This window comes from Gymnoscopelus braueri, assembly GCF_963280865.1.
Source record: "Gymnoscopelus braueri genome assembly, chromosome: 8".
NCBI classification, from domain to species: Eukaryota; Metazoa; Chordata; class Actinopteri; order Myctophiformes; family Myctophidae; genus Gymnoscopelus; species Gymnoscopelus braueri.
In genome coordinates, this window is record NC_137609.1 from 24,342,144 (window position 1) to 24,364,408 (window position 22,265).

Genomic DNA, 22,265 nt, shown 5'->3' on the forward strand with positions numbered 1-22,265 from the left:
CACGACCAAGCGCAAGTGTTTACCGCTGTTTTAACACCGCTTAGCAACAAGATTATGTCAGTCAAAATGAAGAGCAGGATATATGACTGTGTTTATGAAATATGTGCCAGGCTGCAGAGTGCATACTAGCGCTAGATTGTCAAAACACTTCCACAGATGTGTGCAACTCTTTGATAAAATTACATTCTTTTCTGAGTGTATTTATATGCCAACCATGATCCATGTACCTCATTATGCTCATAACATCCCCTTCACTGGCAGACCGAAAGCTCCTTCCTAACCAGCTATTTCCACTAGCTAAAAAAATATTATGGCCCAAGTGTGCCTCAAGTATGACTTCTCTTTAAATGGCGTTTTAACTTCAAAGTCAGTTATTCTGCAGCAAGCGACATGATCATACAACAAAGTGTAAATTAACGCTGCTGTTCATTCTGAGAGATGAACAGTACTGAAAGTCATCACATGACCACATTCCCACAAGCAGTGACGTATCAAGCTCTTAACCCATTAACTGCCGGAGGTATTTTCATATTTTTTTAGCCAGTGCCAGAGTTTTTCATTGGAAAAAAAAAAGAACTCAGGAGCCGAAATATAGACTTTTTAAGTTTTAAGTTAACAAGGAAGTGGATAGGAGTCTAGATCTTCAACTAATCATATCTCCTTGGTCTTTGGGTGAAATTGGAAAAAAAAAACATTACGTAGATCTACTCGATTGGCACGTGGCGGCTTTAAATCGGTTTGCGTAGATCTACGTGATTGGCAGTGAAATGGTTAAGAATGAAATGCACAGAAGGCTATATGGGAAGCAGAGCTAACCATAATGCTCCCTGTATTCCAATAGCAGATAGGTCATTTAAGTTAAATAGTCGTCTAATGCTAGTCTATTCCACAACCTCGGAATGCTCTATAGAGTGTAACTACACCTCCTGAAAGCCAAAGACGGAAGCTGTCATCTGTTCGTCAACTCTTTTTTTATAGTGAGTTGTGTTGCAGTATTATATATAGCATCACATACATGAACAATAGTGCATTAGTTTAAAAAATATTTTGAAACCAAAACCCCCTCTTCTGCGCTTCCTTTGCACAGACTGTATGAGGGAAGCATTTGAAAACTGTGTCAACAGTCTGGCTCAAGAGACTATCTAATTGCAGGAGATTTCCATACTGATCCAATCGTGACATCCACTACTAATGTCTTTCTTTGGCACCAGGGACAAAGGAGTCATTGAACCTCAATAGCTTGCATGCTCGAAGATATCACAGGTGAGCTACAGTGAGGGAGGTTGTCATAGTGACACTGGTGGTGTTGTTAATGGTAAGAGTGAAGGAAGGTGGAGAGTGTCAGTGTTTATGCAGTTGTCATCTAACTTGTGTGAACATGATTGTGCGTGTATGTGCACGTGTATGTCCATGTTAGTGTGTGTACTAGATTACAGTTATTTGTTGGGCTTGCAAGGGCCACCGTCTGAAATGACACGCACCTCAAGGGCCACCGTGTGCAATGGCGCACACTTGTGTGCTTGCACTTACACTAATAAAATACATTTTATTTCCAATGATGCCTGCAGGTAACAACAAACTCCACTCTTGCTCACATGCATCGTGATGCCGTGATGAACCAGTTTAGTGAACTTACTTGACACCATTTGATTAAATGTAAGATTGCAGCCAACAATGTCCTTCCAGTACATGTGTGTATTTTACAATATCTATATGCACGTTCACACATGACTCTCCATACAGATGTTGCAGAACCAAAGTAACAACAAGTCTATTTTTAGATGGGACTGCCCACACATGGGCGAGTTTACAGCAAGGAAGTGTGTGTCTATGTGTGTACTGTATGTTGGTGTGTGCACGTGTGTGTATTTGTGGGGGTGGGGGTGGGGGGTACCAGCTAGGAGTGTGAGTGAAGCTGACAAACATCCAGCAGCGTCCAGGTGGTTAGACTGAGAGCATGGAAAGCAAAGGGAAGAGGAAAGCTGTGGAAATTTAAATAGGACCCTAAATACAGAAACGACCGCAGCCACTTACACAGTACCACACACACAGAAAACAGATACAAACATGACTGGATACTGGCCTTGGCACCTGCAGGGCCAGAGAAAAGGCACTTATGTAACCTGGTTTGAGATATTCCAGTAGTTTCCAGACTCACTGGCTTGTTGGCATGGGTTGTGTGTATGTCTGTGTTTGTGGACATGCTAGTGCCAGCAATACTGGTCCACAGGCATACAGGAGGCTATGTGTGAGTTGAGCCTAATTTATGCTCCATTGTACAACAGCGTCGCAGACCGAAAATAGCAGATCTATAAGCTCACAACGCGTCACATCCATGATGCGCACTCTAACCATGCGCTGTGAGAAACAGTTTTATTTCTTGTATTTCAGTTTTTCATTGCATACCTGCCACCTCCACTATGTCTCCAGGAACAATTTCCCGAGCCTTGATCAGCTGCACAGCCTTCCTGTTCATACGATACACCTTGCCCATCTCTGGTTCATACTCCTTCAGAGCCTCAATGGCATTCTCAGCATTCCTTTCCTGATGGAACAGAAATACAGACAACATTGTTTAATAAAGAAATGTACCTGCAAACTCTGCAGCTGTAAACCATGCAAACCTTGCCAGCGACAACATTTGTTAAGTCTCTCGATTGTGACGTTGACCTTTTTAACCCAAATCTCAATAATCTCTTTCTGGGAGACAACTGTATCATTCTCACCAAGTTTACTAAAATCAGCTCATCTGCTTTTTTGACCGTGATATTTGTGACTTTTTAAACACAAAAAAGGTACTCATCTCTTTGGGACAGCTGACTGATCACTCCCACCAAGTTGAGCCTGATTGTGAACCTTGAGACCCAATACTTACTGAACCTTCTGCCCCTACATTGTCAAGTTATCTTGCTAAGGAACACACACATGCACCAAGAAAATTTTACAGACTACACTACCATACTGCCCTGCCATGCATTGTGGGCAGGGTAACAAGCTTACAATTATAGATGGCTTGCACTTGAACATTTTGGACCAACTGACAGAGTACAAGCTGTGTGGTTGCACAAAATAATACAGAACAAAAAATCTAAACTCTACCAAAACTTTAGAGGATTTAATAAGATTTTATATTGAATAAACAACCTGTAGCTTGTTTTCAGTGCAGTGGTAGTGTGTGGCGGTCACAATGTCACCACCAAAATTGAGGAAGTAAGTAATTAATTATTTTAAATTAATGAATTTGATTTCAGTTGGTAATGTATGGTAATGTATTCTAAAATCAAGAACTGAACCATTTATATAAAATGCCTTAAAGTATGAGATTTTATAACTGCCGCTTTCTGTGCACCTGGTGATCCTTCTGCTATTTGGCCTGCGGATAAATCTATAAAATGTATCTCGTGCTAAATTGTGTAGGTGTTTAAAACCAGAAGTTATCGTAAATTGATAGTATGCCAAGTTGCCCACTACTTCATAGTAGAATAAACCACTGACTTCAGCTACAACACACCATCCCACGATGAATGGGTAAAACCATGAGAGTTGGGGTTAGTGCAGGCATAGGACATAATACTCTTAGCCTTGACATATGTCATCCACTCAGCACAAGTTCAAAGCATTTCTTCAGGGTGTATCAGTAGGCACACGCACACACACACAGGGTGTATCAGTAGGCACACACACACACACAGTGTGTCTCACCTGCCAGACCCCGATAACAGCATTGGCGATGAGAATGAGAAGGATGACGATAGGCTCAACGAAGGCAGTGATGGTCTCCTCTCCTTCCTCAAACAGAGCCAAGACCTGAACACACACACACACACCAAACATTTTGTGTTGCGTCTCATCATAAAGTCCTGGATTAATTCACTCTGAAAGACTGTTCAGGTGTGTGGAGTTTCATTTAAACTATAATTGAAAACAGAGCTAAATTGGTAGAAGGTAAAGGTGGAGGAATCCTAATGCTTACAGTATATGATCTTTATTACTAATTAGGTGTGATGGAACTGAGGACAAAGATTCTAGGCTAAAGTAGCTTTTTAAACCAACCTTTCCCTAACCAAATATGAAGCAAGCTGAAGATTTTAGTGAGCATGATTTCAACCATAGACACACATTTTATGTACCCAATATTGTGTATTAGTGATTAGTGATGAAATGTGAACTTTCACATACTGTATATGAAAAATGAAATGCAATATGAATATTTTTAATATATCCACAACAGAAAGACAGAAATACTAAGAATGAGAGATAGACTGAGTGTTGCATTATTGGTGATAGCAGCAGCACATCAGGAAAAAGCTGATTCTCCATTCAGGATACGGCTGCTGCCTACCTGGTCGATAACTCATCATTACCTTTCATTTGGGATGGCAATTCACCCAACAACTACGGTAACTCTCAGTGAGTGGAGTCAGTAAAATAAACATGGTAATTCTGAAACTGAGTGGGTAGAAATCATGGGAGCTGAATGGAGATTTACAACTCACCAAGGGGTGTAATGGAACTTTAACTGCTTAAACTTGCAGATCCATATTATACAAAAATAAATCAAGTAGAGTTTTACACTCTAGCTTAGATGTCGAAAGTTGAGTCAGTACACTAAACAAAGCTAAAATGTAATAATTCAGGGTATTCTACAATGGGTCATAGCATAGGGTTTCAAGTAATGAATGATGACAACATGACAACCCCAAAATAAGGTATTTTAGTTGATTCTTTACACTGAGATACAAACCAACAGATGATCTGTTTTACAGCTTTTGTCAAAAACAAGGAGTAAAATGCTCGTAATATGACTAGTTATATCAAAATATGTACCATGAGAAGTATATCCAATTCAGTGGTCACTTTAGTCCACAATCTAAAATGTCACCTCAACTCATGCTAACATCAAAACATGGGGAGCAAGTAAGAAAAAGAAAGCCAGCCTTCCTCCTTCCTTGAAATCAAATGGAGGAAGTCAGTAATTGTTTCAGGTTACCAATGGAGATTTGGTGATTGGCACTGCCTTCTTAATGCTTGTCAAGTGACTCCTTGTTCCTCAGTACTATGGACAGAGATGGCATATCAAGAGAACTGGCAGGTCGATTGAGGCAGGGTTGGCTGACTGGCTGGAGGCTCACAGAATTGCATTACTTGCCCCATTAAGCTAAACCTTCTCCCAAAAGCCGATGAAGAATGACATACAAAGCAACCTAAGAACAATATGCAGACATTTTATCCTCCTGGCTAGTGTTGCCATATAAGCTCATACAAATAATACATGCAAGTCCAATGTCCCAATTCGAGTGTATTCAAACACACAGACAAATTAGTTAATTTTATTCGTTCTTCTTCTTTTTTCCACAACACAATGTAACCATTAATAACTGCATCATAAAAAAAATCATGAAGCACTTAGGGGCAGAGGTGGACACCATAGGTCAGTGAGAGCTCAATTCATCAATGGAAAAGTTCAGAGAGACCTCTGTGCTTACAAAAGTTGGTGTGTTGGACCTAAGGGGAATGACATTGAGAGACTTGCCACCCTGAATAATGAAAACATGCAAGGCAGCTCTCAATATTGTACGGGCTCTTTGGGAGCCATGCACCAATGGAACAGGACAGAGGCCTTGTTCCACTATAAACAGCGCATTTTAAATTACAACTAAGGGAAGCCCAATTCACATTAGGAAAAGTAAGCCCACACTCCAAACCCCTGCAGTTACAGCCCACGCCTGGACTCCAGGCATCTGGCTTGGAAAAGCTGCAGCACAGAGCGCACACGGTTAGAGGAGATATATTGTGTCACATATACATTTTTATAGCCGTTTTCCTACTCTCAGAAATAGCACAGCAACTCCACTCCGAGGCACCAGGGACTCACTGTAATAGATGGAAAAAAGTTATTATGTTGTCAGAATTCCCCTCCCCTGCCCTCCCTACCACGCCCCTCTCCGACCTGAACTTGTGTCACCATTTGAGGCCATTGTGTCATAGGGAATTTTCCTGTTTTTCTGAGACATGCATGTGCCCCCCATAGAAGGAATCCCTATATCAATCCTGGGCAGAGAGAAAGAAGTATCTATAACAGTAAGTATGTATTAAGTATGTACACGAGGTATGCACATGAGCAGGTAATTATGTACATGGTGTATGAGGAGGGAAGCATGTGCATGAGGTATGAGGGGGGAAGTATGTACATGAGTTATGCACATGAGGACGGAAGTACGTACAGTATACGCACTATGGACATGATGAAAGAAGCATGTATACGAGTTATGAGGAGCGAATTATGTTGATGAAATATGCACATGAGGAGGGAACTATGTACATGCGGTATGAGGAGGATAAGTACAACCCGGGACATGATGCTAGTATGTTGCAGGGACTTTCAACCCTTGAGTGCCAAGCAGGGATGCATCGGGTACAATGTTTCTAATAGTCTTTGGCATGACTCAGTCGGGCATTGAACCCCGACTGCCCATTCTCCGGGTGGACACTCTAACCACAAGGCCACTGAGCTCCAAATGCGAAGGGAAGTATATGAGGGATGCACTTGAGGTGGTAAGTATGTATATGAAGTATGAACACGAGCGGGGAAGTATGTACATGAGGTATGCACATGAGGGGGGAAGCCTGTAGTTGATGTATACTCATAAGCAGGGAAGAATCTACTGTACATGGAGGTATGTACATGAGAAGAAAAGTATGTACATGAGAAATATAGAGCAAAATACCAGGGTTGTGGAATCACTGTGTGAACTGTGTCTTAAAATGAGATCTGTGCAGTCATTGGTGAGCAGTGACATGTATTGGTAGCTGGTTAGTGGTCTGGGTACTTACAAAGGAGACACAGGCAGCTAGCAGCAGAATCCTGACCAGGAGGTCTTCAAACTGCTCCGCCACCAGCTCCCATAGCGATTTGCCTAGAACATGCATAGTCAGTCATAAATGTTCATCAGCAGGCCCAGCATAAAACCAAATTAACTACTCTCAACCTGGTGTCCCTGTTTTGGGCACGTCGTTGTATACAAAACTATTCCAAATGTTTTAAACTTGCTAAAAAGGTTCAGGGGAAAAAATGCCATTTAAGCTATAACTAGGCTAAGTTTGAACTTAGTGTGAGGTGGTGCAACTGGCTCCTGATGTATATATTCTTTTCTTAAAAATAGAAAACAGTGAAAATAGCAGATTCACAAGTGTGCATGGTAGAATGGCTATTTTCGCTATTCGTCATACTGTACATAATCGTATATTTGGATCTACAAAGTATTAAGCAGCTTGAGTCATCTGTGAAGCTAGCCGATCCATCAATGTATTGACAGAGGAGTTGTAGTGTGTATGTCTATGGGTGTGATTCTGTGGCTGTGCACACTCTCCAAGTTTACCTCCCGGCCTAAAAAACACAATGGGTCCTATCTGAACAATATTAATCAGATAGTAAAGGGAGGAGGATCACAGACAGCACACTGGAAAAATCTATATTTACCTTCTTCAGCTGGGAGCTCTGTGGTTGTCACACCATGCAGTTTGTAGAGGAATGACAGTGTTGGAGGGGCAGATGGTGGGAGAAAGACAAAAGAGCAATTAACCATATGAACCCGAGCATCCTCATTATCGGGGGAACATATACAGAAAATAACAGCTCTAAAAGCTCATGACAAGTTGAGAACTTGTAAATGGGCAAAGAGATTTGGGCCACAGGGAGAAAAGGAGCATACAAAGTACAGAGCAGACCCTGGTCAAGTAAGTATTAGTTTAATAATGCAGAGTTCACACTACACGATTTTAGCCCCCATCATCCACTCAGTGACATTTATGGAGCTTAGCCCCTGATTGGAGGCAAATCGGTATTTGCTACCAAATTAGGTTTTGCTCGCTGTGTAAACTGTTCAAAGACGCGAGCCAAGCATGATCCCAGGGCTGGCCGAGACCTCGCTGAACGCCCTGAGATATCTAAGCATGCTAGATATCTAGACCTGTCAGCGATTGCAAATCATGCAGAATGAAATGTGTTGTGACCAGCGAAGAGAGCGAAGACGTGCAACAGCTAATGAGACAGTGGACACAGGTATACTTATTTAATTGTGTAAACACAAGTTATAATTTTTTATACAGACAGAGATGCCTTTATTGATCCCCATGTGGAAATTAAGGTGTCATGCTGGTAAAGCAATGTTGATCTGGAGTTTTAAAAATAGTTATGGTATAGAACTTGTTGGGATCTGCACCATGGACCATAGAACATTCAGCCTGACGCTGCGCTCCATCGTGTGTGTGCGTATTTGGAAACGTCTGAGTGTACACAGAGAGACAGAGAGAGATAGATAAAGAAATTATTTAGAATAAATTAAAATAATCTATAGCCTGCCCGCCCCGTCTCGTGTGTAATTTCTCGTGTCAAATCCTGTGTTTTTCCATGACCAGACAGACTTGCCGGAGATGCAGAGATAGAATAGAAATATTTAATTGCTCTTGTAAAACAAACATGAAAGACCATAACCAATAAATATAGGATAACATTACATTAAAATATATCAGAATAAATACAGTAAAAAGAACATCGCACATCTGCATATTGCATTTGTATATCCGGTCCTGGTGTGAACTCATGTCGCTGATCAGTTAACTGTACGTAGTCTGGAAACCACAATGACGATCTGATAACTTTGAAAGTTGTGCAGTGTGCGAGGCATAAGTATAGAGGGTTTAAGTAGTTACAGTACATACATTTTATTATCACAGCCTGACATCCAGATGCACCGACATGTACAGTACAATATAAACTCTGTAGACTTACGCTGCTCGGTTCATGATTAAATATATAACATACAGTACAATACATTCAAGCTGTACGGGATTCAGCAGTGAGTTTTTTTTTCCAGAATTGAGGATTAGATGGAGGATTAGCATGTGTTGTCATCTTGTAATTGAAACTACTGACCTCACTCTAGGATATCTATCCTGTTTACATACAGTACAGTAATTTTTTTCATTTATCACTTCTTCACCTTTCCAAGTATCTTGACTTGAAGTACTTACTAGGCAAAGATAAATATTGTGACGCCCATGCATTCAACACGACGTCAGCAGTTTTTGACGACATCATGTCCATATTTGGTAACAGGAACAGGATTTTCGAGACATCACCCTTTCTATTCTTAAGTTGTGGTGATTAATATTGCATGCAGCAGCCTGTTCTTAAACTGCATTTGGAATCAATCAGTGGTAGAGAAATATCTGTAATGAACCCTGGACCACAAGCATGTCAGTGATGTCACTGTACTTTTCTTTCATCTGATCTTGCCATTTTGCATTACTCATCTGCAAAAGTTGTTCTTTAGAAATAGAGTTACGAGTTGAACATCTTAGCCACAACACTGGTCAATACTAGTCGTTTAGAAATAACAATACATCAATAATGTTGTACCACTGATGGGCCACAACAATGAGACACATACCTGGCTGGCTCATCATCTGTAATTGGCTAATCAAGTCTACCACAAGCCTATGATGAAACCACAGGGCTATGATGAAACATCAGTCAGAAGATGATGAAAAGGCTATGATGAAACAAAATGAGTCTGTCTGCCTTTTTCACACACTGCCAATAGGCCCCGCCTTTTTTATATCAAAACCTATGAGAAATTACCACATAGGCTGCCACCTTTAAAAAGTGGACAAACCTGATATCAGATCTGAAAGACCTGCTAACTCGGTGATGCAGTGGATGTGTTGTGTGATGTTTAATTAATAGAGTGGTGGAAGGAGGGCGGGGTGGGAAGGGATTGGGGGATGAAGAGTGGGAAATGGGAGAAGGGTGGGGGATACTGAGTTCAATGATGTTGGTTTTTGTACTTGAAATTTATGTAAAAATCTATAAAAAAATTAACAAAAAAGGCACTGTTCAGTGGGTTTTTTTTGTTGCAGAGAGGAGCGCTTTCAAAGGTTGAGAATAGGATAACTTTGAGAATTTGCATATGATGTGGACCGCTTTAAAATGTTCTTTTATTAGATGACCAACCTTCCCTGCACACACAGGGAAGGTTGACAGGAATCGGGGTGAGAGGATAACATGTGCTCGTTGTACTGTCTAGCAGCTTTAAAATCACAGCAACAACAAATTCTCTATCCGAAGCTCTGTTGGGCATTACAAAATTAACAACTTTTTGCTACAGCTTGTTGATATTCACATTTATTTATTTACGCATGTATGATGAGTTACGAGTATAACAAAACCAATGTTTACTTTCTCCAGTTTCATGTTAAAATCAGTGGCCGAAATCGGTGAATTTCCAAAGTCTGTGACTTTGCATGCAAATAACAGTCAATATGCATGTGCCCGTTTTCACCATAAGCCACTTTCTCATATGAACACTGGAAAATGTCCGGGGACTCAGGTCGGGACATTTATAGTTAGTAATGGCCGTTCACACATGTAGCATGCAACAGGAGAAGGTCCGTTTCAGATGCGTTCACACATTAAGGTAAATACTCTGTTTGATGGTGAGGGGTCTGGGTAGTAGACGCACACATTAGCGACTCCCACGTAAATATAACACAGGCACAGCCTGATGGAGATGCGAGGATCAAATGCAATATTTTTCAGAGAATATTGCTGTCTATATACAGCCAAGTGCGCACTGCGGAGCGAAGCGTCAGGTGTAGCTCTTTGTACACAATTAGGCTACTGCGGTACATTTCCAACTCAAACTCTAATAAAAAGCAGAGGGGAGGCTCCACCCGTCGACAATAGAAGCGTCATCAACACTTCCACACGCTGAATGTAAATTCACCTGACAAGCACAGCGTCCATTCACACTTAAGATCGGTTTGAGTCAAGTCGGACATTACCCGGACTTAAGTCAAGGGTCTTGCGGCCCGCATAAAATCTGTCGCTTGTCCGATCCTACAGAGCCGGAATGTTGCGTTCATACATACAGCCGTTTGAACTCTGGAAAACTTCCATAATACAGTGCATGTCTGAAAGTGGCTTTAGTGAGGGGGAGATTCCCAGCTAGCAGTGGCTTTGGAAGGGAGGCGTTGTCAAAATTCAATATCTCCCCTGAACAAACAGGTGTGCTCTATTAGCTCAGTGCGTGGTAGACCCGGGTTCGAATCCCCGGTAGGATATGAAAGTAAATGGTGCATTTATATAGCGCTTCACCCATTCACACACCGATGGCAGAGGAAACCAAACCATGCCAGGCACCAACTTGCTCATCGGGAGCAGTTTGGGGTTCAGTGTCTGTTGTCTTACTGTCAATGTCTGTTGACATTTCGACACTAACCCAGGGGGAGCCGGAGATCGAGCCTTTTCTCAAACAAATGCTGTGTCACATAGTGTAGCTTTAAGTCAGGCAGGGACAGCGTTTCACCATTGTGTTGAGATTCTCATAAGCCTCACATCACATCCGTTTATTTAAAGCAGTGGAAATCCCATGTTTCTCTGGTGTGTTTTGACCACACTAAAGCAGTAGGTTTCAGCTGTGTTACATTCCCATCAAACGTGACCCTGTGAAGAGGGGAGGTGGAAAGAGGAAAGGCCATAATGTGAGCCCACAAGCTCCTTCCAAAAACAAAACTCTAAAAGCCACTTACATTACACATGTGCTATGAAAGAAACAATATTTGAGATCACGACCACCGGAGTCACCAAAGAACTTTGTAATGAATAAGAGCCAAATGATCCTAGACACAAGACCAAGTTGGCACTTTGGCACAGTCAAAATGTTCCACTTTACAAACAGCAACATGGAACATTTGTTCTTTTAATTCGTTTTATTTTAGGTTCAGTGAGAGTGCATTGTCGAACACACAAAGAGACCATTGTGTTTTTAAGTACACAGAGGTCTAGTCTCTATTTCCGAAAATATGCTATTTGAGTAGGCTGCATGAAGGCCTATATTGTGTTTAGGAAACTTTGATTTGAAAATGCCCTCAGGCAACCCGGCACATCAACTAGTGAATTAGTCAACAAGCAGCTTCCTGCACATTAAAAGCCTCAGTGTTAATTTATCCATTTGTTATTGTTGGTATTTTGGCAGAGTACAAAAACATGGAATTTGTCCACTGCATTTACTAAACCTAACTATTAGGAGCAGTGGGTGGCATTAACACAGCACCCAGGGAACAGTTAGGGGTTAAATGCCTTGCTCAGGGGCACTTCAACACATAGTGCAGACTGAGCAATTTAACCAGATGGACCCGTAAGGTTATTGGTACACTCCCGAGTTAAAATAACACTCAGGATTTTACTGAATGAGACAGATACCACATCTCCCATTAGCTACGGAACAGATCATCAACTTGTGTAATGATAGTTGATGAACCATTGTGCTCCAAGTTTTCAAATTTGCTGCATGGTGGGTTTTCAGATTTTCAGACAGGGGCATCATTTGGGGACCCATAGGATGGTAACTGCCACCCACTAGCATTTGCATTTCATTTTTAATTTATTTTATGCATATTTTCTCCATTTTTGCAGATTAATTTCATTATGAGTGCACCTAAAATATCAATCAATACATGTAAACTTGTTATAGACGTATGTATTTGTTGCAAACCTCTAGTTTTCTTCCTGAAATTACGCCTGTTTTCAGGCTTAGCACGGTTTAACTTACGGGTGAGTCCTGCACAGAAAAAAAATCCTGACCAGAGTGTCAACTTGACTGTAAAAATGGACCCTCTTAGACTTAAATGAAAACACTCAGGATTTTGCTCTATGCCAAAAGCAGCAGAAATGTGTCCCGCTGTTTTCCATGCTCCACCAGTCTGACATGAGCCCTCTCCCCGCAACTCTGCCTCCCATACTTGTATAATGTTTTTTATGACAGACAGGCTGACTGCAGCTCCAGTGCTAGACACAAAGGCAGGCATACTGGAGGGAAGAGACAGAAAAAGGAAAAATAAAGAGGGAGGGAGGGAGGGAGGGAGGGAGAGGGCTGGAGGAGGTGTTGATCGGGGTTCCCCGTCTTCCCTCTGCCAAGGATTCCCTCACAGTCATCTGGGTCGTGTCAACCCAGGCCTGCCCAGGCACATTCCTGCAAACTGACTTCACTACCTCGCTCTCTCTCTCTCTCTCTCTCTCTCTCTCTCTCTCTCCCCATTCCTCCCCTCCCAGGCCAGACAATGAATAAAAGAGCCAGCTTGTTTACACTTTAGCAGTGATGTGAGCAAAAGGGAAACACTTCCTGGAGACCGTTGCCAACAACAGTGGGGAGTGGGTGCCCCATGGCCAGAGAGAAGGGGAGAGGAGTAGGAAACTTGCCATTCATTCTTCAGTGTTGCAAGGGATCTGCCGATATGGGATCACTATATCGACAACAGTCATTCCTCCTCTAGCGTTCTGCCTCTCTCTTTCTCTCTCTCACACACTTGTTAACAAATTAGAGGCCAGATTATCAGGACCCGATAGAAGTATCTTATAACTCGTTTGTGAACTGCAAATATGAGGACGTTTTCAGAACTGTTACCATGGCTACTTGGCTCATGAATCTTCCAGGAAAAACAGTTTCAATAGGTAACGTACTAACGTGCCACGGTGGCAGAATCAAAACTTACCAAGAATAACTTGTTATGCAATCTGCAGGGCCTTGATACAGCATGCATGGCCTCCAGGCATCATAACTAGATTTTAATGTATGAACAATAACAGTTTTACCACGGTTCTCCGTTTACTACTCACTATGGGGGATATCAGCGCCCTCAGGCGATGAGACAGAGCAACACACACGCTCCCGGTGCCAATACTGATTGGCTAAGGGTATGTCACGAGTCCGGAAGACCCGGGAGTATAAAGCTCCCTCGTGACGTAGGCTCTTCCTCTTTTCTCCACTCTGCAAGCGAATGCGCAGAAATTCACACACAACAAAGCAAGGAAATTTTCAACTTAACCCAACGCGGGAATACGGAGTATATCCCCACGGGAAAATCCTTGCAAATAAGTTTTCTCACGGAACTTATTATTAAGTATTTATTTATTTACCTATCCTCTCAGTTTTCCTTACTTCTTGGTCTGTTCTGGAAAAGCCGGTTAGCTGAAAAAGCCGGTTAGCTGCTAACACCGGTTAGCAGCTACTAGCTCATTCATTCATTCAGTGGCTAGGCTAATACTAGCAGCTACTAGGCTACGCTACTGGCTAGGCTTTAGCCTGTTGTTTTCCCAGACCGAGGACCAAGATGGAACCACCGAGGAGTTGCGGGGTCGCGGAATGCGACCCCCTCATCGCCGCAGACGACCCCCACCGCGTCTTCATCCACTGCTTGGGGGTCGATCACGCGTTCTGCACCAGGACCCACCCGGGTGAGACAGATGCGTGCCCTAACTGCACGAGGTTAACCGTTTCTCAACTTGACGCTCGGCTTGTCAGGGCTAGAACCCTGGTCGGCTGGACTAGACGAGATAACGGTGAGACCTCCACCGCCACCGGACCGGGGACCCCAGTCGGGCAGCACGAGCGGCCCCCCGGCTCATGGGACCCCCACCGGTGCCGATGCCAAGACTAGAGCGTCAAGCGTCCACGACGCTGACGCCACCTCCCGCCTGCGATGGGGGCTTGTCCCCACCGCAGCATGCTAGCAGCGGCCCTCCCTCCCCCCCTGCCAGCGAGGAGTCGATGGCTCTTCACGATGACGACATGGCGGAGGACGGGGAAGATTTCCTGGAGCTCCCGTCGTACCAGGACACCCAGGAGGTGTCCACGAGGAGCCCCGGACGGGGAGAACCTCCCGCAGCCACCGAGGAAGAGATCCTCGAACCTGTGGCGGCTGGTTTTCAACGATTGACTAGCCTCACTAAGCAACAGGTTGTTAGCAGCGCTGTTCTAGCTTAGCTTGCTAGGACAACACCAGCTCGTTAGCCTCTTCAGAGCCGGCGTCTGTACCACGAAGAACGAGGCTACAATCGGGTGCTTGAGACACATAAAGGGTTTTCATAAGAGTATGTTGAACTGTTTATGCTGTTTCCACTGTTCTGTGTTTTATTCTGTTCCATTAAAATTTCCCAAAATACACAAGCACACTATCCAGCCCCGGCCAGGAGGTCACGACGCTAGGGGTCCCTGGGGGTCCCCGGGCGTCGATGCCCTCCTCTATAAGCCCATTGTGCCTATCAGGCCTGCCTTCACAGCATGATAGACAATAATGGGATACTTCTCTGCCTGTTTTCGACAACTGTCGGGGTGCATCGATGCATAGGGATCACTAGGTGGTCCCCGTGTTGATAACCACCCCTTATAAGCCCAAAGCGCTTGGAAAGTCCCTTGGTGACTTTCCAAACGCTGCTGGGATGAATACTGTGCATGATATGAACAAGACAAAGGTAATAAACCCATTGCTATTTCTATACGACAGTGTACATGGGTCACGCCAAAAATGTTCCAATTCTACCATCCATCCGGCAGAGGGCGCCAGAGGCCCACTGTGGGAAGGAAGGTTGCAAGATGGCGGCGCGGGTCGAAGGTCACCCCAATATTTACAACCTGCCAAGCACCGTGTCACGCCAGCCTCTGGAGGGCGACAGAGTGCTTCCTTCGGTGGAGGTGGCTCCGTCGCTTCCTTTAGCCAGGCCAAGAAGCCTAGACAAGATGGCGACGGACTTTGTAAACACAAGGGAGCAGCGTGGAATGCTTCCGTACTCAGTCACGTGACCCCCACGCTTGCACGGGCCCCGTGGGTTAGGTGTCGACGTCACCTGTTTCCATGGAAACGGATGTCAACGTCTCTTCACTCTTGGTGAGTTAGCCGTGACTATTACTAGCTATGGTATGCTAGGTTGGCATAGCCTCCAGTGAGGCTGCTGTTGTTTTCACTTAGTGGCTGACTAGCCTCACTAACATCGACACAGTTAAAGAGCAGTGTTGTTTTGGTGCAGTGCTTAGACAGTCCCCTAAAACAACACGTGGTGGCCATAGCTCTCCTTCGTTCTTGGTTAGCCAAACAACTACAGGTAGCAGCTAAAGGCTAAAGGCGACCTGTAGCTAGGCTAGACTAGACCAGGCTAAGCTTACAGGCTAAGCTAGTTAGCCCTTTGTCTACACTACCACGATGGAGGCTCAGGTTCACTGGGTGCCTTGAGACAAACATAAAGGGTTCTCATAAGAGTATGTTAAACTGTTTATGTTGTTTTACACTGTCTTTGTGCTTTATTTTGTTGCATTAAAAATGTACTAAAATACACAAGCACATTATCCAGCCCCGGCCAGGAGGTCACGACGCTAGGGGTCCCAGGGGGTCCCTGGGCGTCGAAGGCCTCCTCTATGAGCCCATAGAGTCAGGCTGATGTTGTTTCACTTAGCGGCTGACTAGCCTCACTAACTTCGACACAGTTAAAGAGCAGTGTTGTTTTGGTGCAGCGCTTAGCCAGTCCCCTAAAACAACGCTGCGGTGGGCATAGCTCTCCTTCGTTCTTGGTTAGCCAAACGGCTACAGGTAGCAGCTAAAGGCTAAAAGCGACCTGTAGCTAGGCTAGACTAGACCAGGCTAAGCTTACAAACTAAGCTAGTTAGCCCTTTGTCTACACTACCACGATGGAGGCTCAGGTTCATTGAGTGCTTTGAGACACACATAAAGGGTTTTCATAAGAGTATGTTAAACTTTTTATGTTGTTTTTACACTGTCTCTGTGCTTTATTTTGTTCCATTAAAAATGTCTTAAAATACACAAGCACGTAATCCAGCCCCGGTCAGGAGGTCACGACGCTAGGGGTCCCAGGGGGTCCCTGGGCGTCGATGGCCTCCTCTATGATCCCTTTGTGCCTGACAGGCCTGTTTCACAGCATGGCAGACACTAACGGTCTCTAATGGACGCCACAGTACGAGTCCGCTGGACCGCGTGGCGACGTCATCGGTCCCCGTGGAAATGTGCACGTTGCCCACGGGACTGATAACAGCAGCGCCCCCTCCCGACTCGCTCGCTCGGTGAGCAGCTTTTGGGAGGGTTGCAATCCGAATCTGTTTTTATCCCAGTACATCAGCGTTGCACTGTGTTTACTGGTTAAGCTCAGTACGGCAGTGACACACTGTGGTTGTACTGGCCAGGCTCCCCTGAACAACAACAACACATTGTGGTTGAACTGGTGTGTTTTCCACATGCCTTGTGTTACTTCCTATGTCAGACGAGTGTGTCTCTATCATGCGGAAGATAAAAGCAGCCACGACTCTAAGAGAGAAGGTTCTCTCTCTCTCTTTTGAGCATGAGCGTTACCAGAGAAATATCTACGAATCAGAACCGACTGGGTTTCTGTTCAAAGCTTTTTCTGGTGAGAAAAAGGGGGGGGGGCGTACGGCCCTTTTCTGAATCTGAAGGGCCTCAACAAGTATCCATTTCTTGGTTGACGACCGTAAAAGCTGTTGCAAAACGGTACATCAGGGGTACTGATGGGCGGGCATCAACCTCTAGGTTGCTTGCCTCCACGTTCCAGTCTGGCCTCCACACAGAGAATTCCTGCACTTCGGCTACAAAGGGGAGTGTACGAGTACACGGTTTTTCCCTTTGGTATGTCATTGAGCCTGCGAGTGCTCGTGCAGTGTACCAATGCGGCCATAGCTCCACTGCGGCGACAGGGGATCGGTCTGTCGACTTAACTTCGACGACTGGTTAATTGCTGGCTCAGAGGAGGAGGTGGCACGGCACACGGCCGTGGCCCTCTCCCACCTGACGTCGCTATGTTCACAATCAACGTCCAGAAGAGCGTTCTGGTTCCATCTCAGCGGACCACCTTCTGGGGGATCTCGCTGGACTCGAACACGCTCAGAACGCGGCTGTCCAAGGGCAGGTTAGACAGCGTCTTAGCTTGTGTGAGGTCTTTTCGCGTAGGGCGTCAAGTCACTTACAAACTAGGCATGCAGGCGGTGAGTCTCATGGCTTCAGTCATTCACCTAATCCGCTTGGGCAGGTTCTACATGAGACCTGTATAGAGGTGGCAGCGGGCTCTTCGGATCCCACTCACCTCAGGCTTTCAGCAAGTGGTGGTGTTTCCAGGGTGTCGTGGAGACACTCGGATCGTGGTCGCAGGTGGCTTTTCTGTCCCAGGGGGTCAGTATAGGCGCTGTGATATCACAGAAGGTCATCACCACGGACGCCAGCCTCACAGGGTTTTTCCTCGCTCTCAAACAGTTCGGTGCTCGGTTTCCGGGTTGTTCTGTCTCGATCAGAACATTACAACACCGCGACCATGTGCTATGTCAACAAGCAGGAAGGTTTGGCCTCCCTGGTGTTGGACGGATTGGCGTGCGAGATGGCGCTGTGATGCGACTCACGTCTCGCGTCCATTCAGGCGTTCCAGGTGCCGAGCCTCCTGAACGAACTGCTTTATGCTTTCCCACCAATAGAGCTGATCCTCCCCATGTGGGGGAGGGTCAGGCTCCGAGGGTTGTTGATGTTGCTGGTGGCCCCAGCATGGGACACGTAGAGGTCAGGAGATAACTCCTCTCCTTCACGACGTGCCTTGGGCCCTCCTTGTCGGCAGGGACTTGCTGCGGCAGGGAGGGGGGACGCCCTCAGGACCTAGACCTATGGGTCTGGCCCGTGAGAGGGTGAATTTGAGCTCGTGTGGCCTTCCCCCTGACGTGATGGCTACCATCCAGGGCGCAAGGGCCGTGTCCACGAGGAATGCTTACGAGGTCAGATGGGGGTTGGAACAGTCACCAGTGGTGGTGGCTTTCCAGGCCTCGATGTGTAGCATTCTTACTTTCTGCAGGGAAGGCTAAATCAGGGTTTATCCTTCTCGACGGTGAAAGTGTATTTGGCTGCCATTTCGGCTTGCCACCTAGGTTTCGACGATGGCAAGACGGTGGGTCAGCGTAACTTCGTGCGCCGATTTATGAACGGCGCCAGAAGGGCTAGACCGGTCAACAGGCCACTGTTCCCAGTCTGGGAGTTGACGGTGGTGCTGGAGGCACTGTGCCGTCACCCGTTCGAGCCTTTTGAGTCTATGGACCTGAAGGTCATTAGTCTAAAAACGGTCCTTTTGGTGGCCCTGTCCACGGGTCAGTGACTTGCATGCGCTCTCGGTGAGCCCGGAGTGCATGAATTTTCTGAACAACGACAGGAGGGGTTTGCTTAAACCAAACCTGGCGTTCGTTACAAAGACCGGGGTGGTGGCCCCAGATCCGGTTGAATTGGTGGCTTTTCATCCGCCTCCCTTCGCTTCGGCGGAGGACAGGCGGTTACATTGCCTCTGCCCGGTGAGAGCTTGAAGCTCTATTGCCAGAGGACGGCGGCCAGTCGCTCATCGACACAACTCTTTGTTTCTTTTGGCGTGGGGGTTCAGAGGAAGGCGGTCACCAAAGCGACGCTTTCTAGATGGATCCGTGATGCCATTAAGCTGGCTTATGTGAGTAGTGGTGTCCCTGTCCCGGGGGGTCTGAGGGCCCACTCTACTAGAGGCATGGCTACGTCCTGGGCTCTCTACAAGGGAGCTTCGATCCAGGAGATTTGTGCGGCTGCAAATTGGTCGTCACCATCGACTTTTGCGGCCTTTTACAGTCTGGACGTGGCGGCGTCATCAATGGCGCACGCTGTCCTGGGTGTGGCTGCTGCCTCCAGGTCAGTGGAGGATAGGGAGTAGGCTTGGGGCCTTTTCTCCATATCTTCCGACTTCCTCTTTAGGTTTCCTTGGGACCAGCAGGGCTGTGTCTTGGGGATAGGGCCCTGCTCCTCATTATTATGAGGCGGACTGTGTCTGCCTGTTAGTAAATAGGGCAGACTCTAGAGTCTGTCAGGGCCTACTCTTGTTATCTATCCCGCACCCCAGCCCGGTGGGCTGGGGGGGCGCCCAGGGGCCGTGAGGTCGTGGACCTATGGCCTGGGGGTCTTAGGTCACGTCCGGGGGGACGTGACCTGGAGCTGAGGGGCGTGCGGGGTTGTCAGGGTTGTGTGGCTCATTACCTCAAGGGGGGTTTATGAATCCCATAGTGAGTAGTAAACGGAGAACCGTGGTAAAACTAGAGGTTACGAATGTAACCCCGGTTTTAGTAGGTTCGGAGTTTACTACTCACCAGACACCCCTTTCTGTGCGCATTTGGCATGCAGAGAGGAGAATGTTAAGAGGAAGAGCCTACGTCACGAGGGAGCTTTATACTCCCGGGTCTTCCGGACTCGTGACATACCCTTAGCCAATCAGTATTGGCACCGGGAGCGTGTGTGTTGCTCTGTCTCATCGCCTGAGGGCGCTGATATCCCCCATAGTGAGTAGTAAACTCCGAACCTACTAAAACCGGGGTTACATTCGTAACCTCTAGTTTGTGGCCTTTTCAAGTTACGAATACACATTTAGCTGTGAGGCAGTGTTCAGGCAAGTAGACGCTTTACTATGTTATTTAGATGGAGATCAGATGACAGGTTTGATGTCTACTTCTATCCTAATTACTTTGTAGCACATAGACCATGACCAACTATCTGTCTACCAGAATTGAGGAGGACACCCATGGAGTGTGGAGTGAGTGCAGAGTTAAGTGTTCGCTAGGGTCTCACAGCAGACGCATGCTCCAAATAACTCCACACTTTCCACAAAATATGCTTTGAATTCTGTCTATAACAATAGCTAATTTCCGCACCGTTACTGCACTTACACGATGTACAGTTTGTATAAAACTCCATTATTGCTCAAGCATTTTGGCCACTAGGTGGCCCTAGCGCCGGATGTGCTCTGACGCAATATACCTCACAATGTTGGAGAACAGATCTACAAGATAACGCGACTTTTCTTCAAACTGTCGATAGAATGTCACTGTAGCATTAAGATTTCCATTCAGTGGGATAAAGGGCACTCATTAGAAACACTAATTAGAAAGGGAATCAACTGACTCAGTGTAGTGTTTGTACAGGTTGTTTTCTTGGCACTCCAATTACTCGAACGCTTACACTGTTGCTTGACTGAGGTTCGTGCTGCTACCTCTGACCTTGCACTTTGCAAGTCGCTCTGGATAAGAGTGTGTGTTAAATACCAAAAATTGTGAATTGTAAATTGAGTAACCTGCCATTTACTGTGGCAGTGAACGATTGGCAGGGCGAGATTGAGTGGTGCTACCGAGAAGCTAAAGGTCCGAGGAACAAGAAGGAAAACCCTGGAAATCAAGCCCGCAGAACCACAGTAGAACAGTGAAGAAATTTGGTGCTCAAATCAAGAACAATGCGGAAGTACAGTAGAGCGTTCTTCCGGGTGCTTCAAACACTGGTGAGCAACTTTCATTGAAATGAATAGCTGGGGGCGGGGCAGTCCGTCCTCTAGATATACATGTATTATAACTATGCTGGAAATATGTAACAGGCTAAACACTAGACCCAGTGCTAATGTATTCTCCCTCCGGAAAGGTCTGAATACATCAACCATAGCAATTGTGAATTATAAATAATATAACTCAGCCTACTTGGGCTATGCATGTCGGGAATACACGCCCACCCATTGTGCAAAAACGTTATCTGATGTACTCGTTTTACCCGTTGTCAGCTCCACGCACATCACATTTTAACTACAGCAGCTCTTGTACTTTCCGTTCCATTGCACACGCTGCCACCTATATTGGCAACGCAGCACAAACAAAGCAAAGCTCGGCCAATCAGTTAAGCAGACGGGATAGGGTTGGCCAATCAGGGACTTATATTGTCTAAGCGGCACAAATTTTATGCAAAGCCTCACCAATCCATGAAGCCAACGTGAGGCCAATCAGGGAAGCCGATAAATACACTTCCTCCAAACACAGAAAGATTCAGTGTCCCCCCCGTAGATCCGGGACAAATATTTGCGTTATTTGGTTCTTGGAAACCGCTGGTCCGATCGAATTGCCACTCGGCACTGCACACATATAGGACAAGTTTGAGGTCATTCTGTTGGGCAGCGCCAGAGTTATGCCCGGGACACACACGCACGCAAGACTGTTGCTTTTACCCATTGTCAATGGCAGGCCTCCTTTCTCTAAGGTAGTTATATGTAATATAACTATGTTAAGTGGGGTGAGTCACAAACAATATTTCAGGAATCTTGGACAGCCCCCCACCCCCAAAAAACACACCCTGTAGTTCATAATGGGAGCCAAGTCAGTTATCATGCATCTCCAGTATAATGTGAGAATCCCCTACTGGAGGAATAAACTCAACGCTTCCAAAGTTTGATAAAAAATCAGTCAACCGCTGTCCTCACTTAGTGTTGCTGTGCAGATTACACAAAGCAAGACATCTGTGGACAACATTGCCATTAAAGGGATACTTCACTTTCACATAAAATAAACATTAAAAATATATATAAAAAAAATGAAAGAAGTTATGGCAAAATA

General features: G+C 45.5%; 1 protein-coding gene across 1 annotated transcript in view; it reads right to left on the minus strand.

Annotated features, from left to right (window-relative positions):
* The window catches only part of atp2a3 (ATPase sarcoplasmic/endoplasmic reticulum Ca2+ transporting 3), a 62,006-nt gene that overhangs the window by 32,027 nt on the left and 7,714 nt on the right, over positions 1-22,265 (minus strand). The window contains 4 exon segments of the mRNA XM_080435515.1: positions 2,407-2,545; positions 3,703-3,807; positions 6,835-6,917; positions 7,481-7,498. Coding sequence (XP_080291641.1) covers positions 2,407-2,545; positions 3,703-3,807; positions 6,835-6,917; positions 7,481-7,498 — 345 coding nt within the window.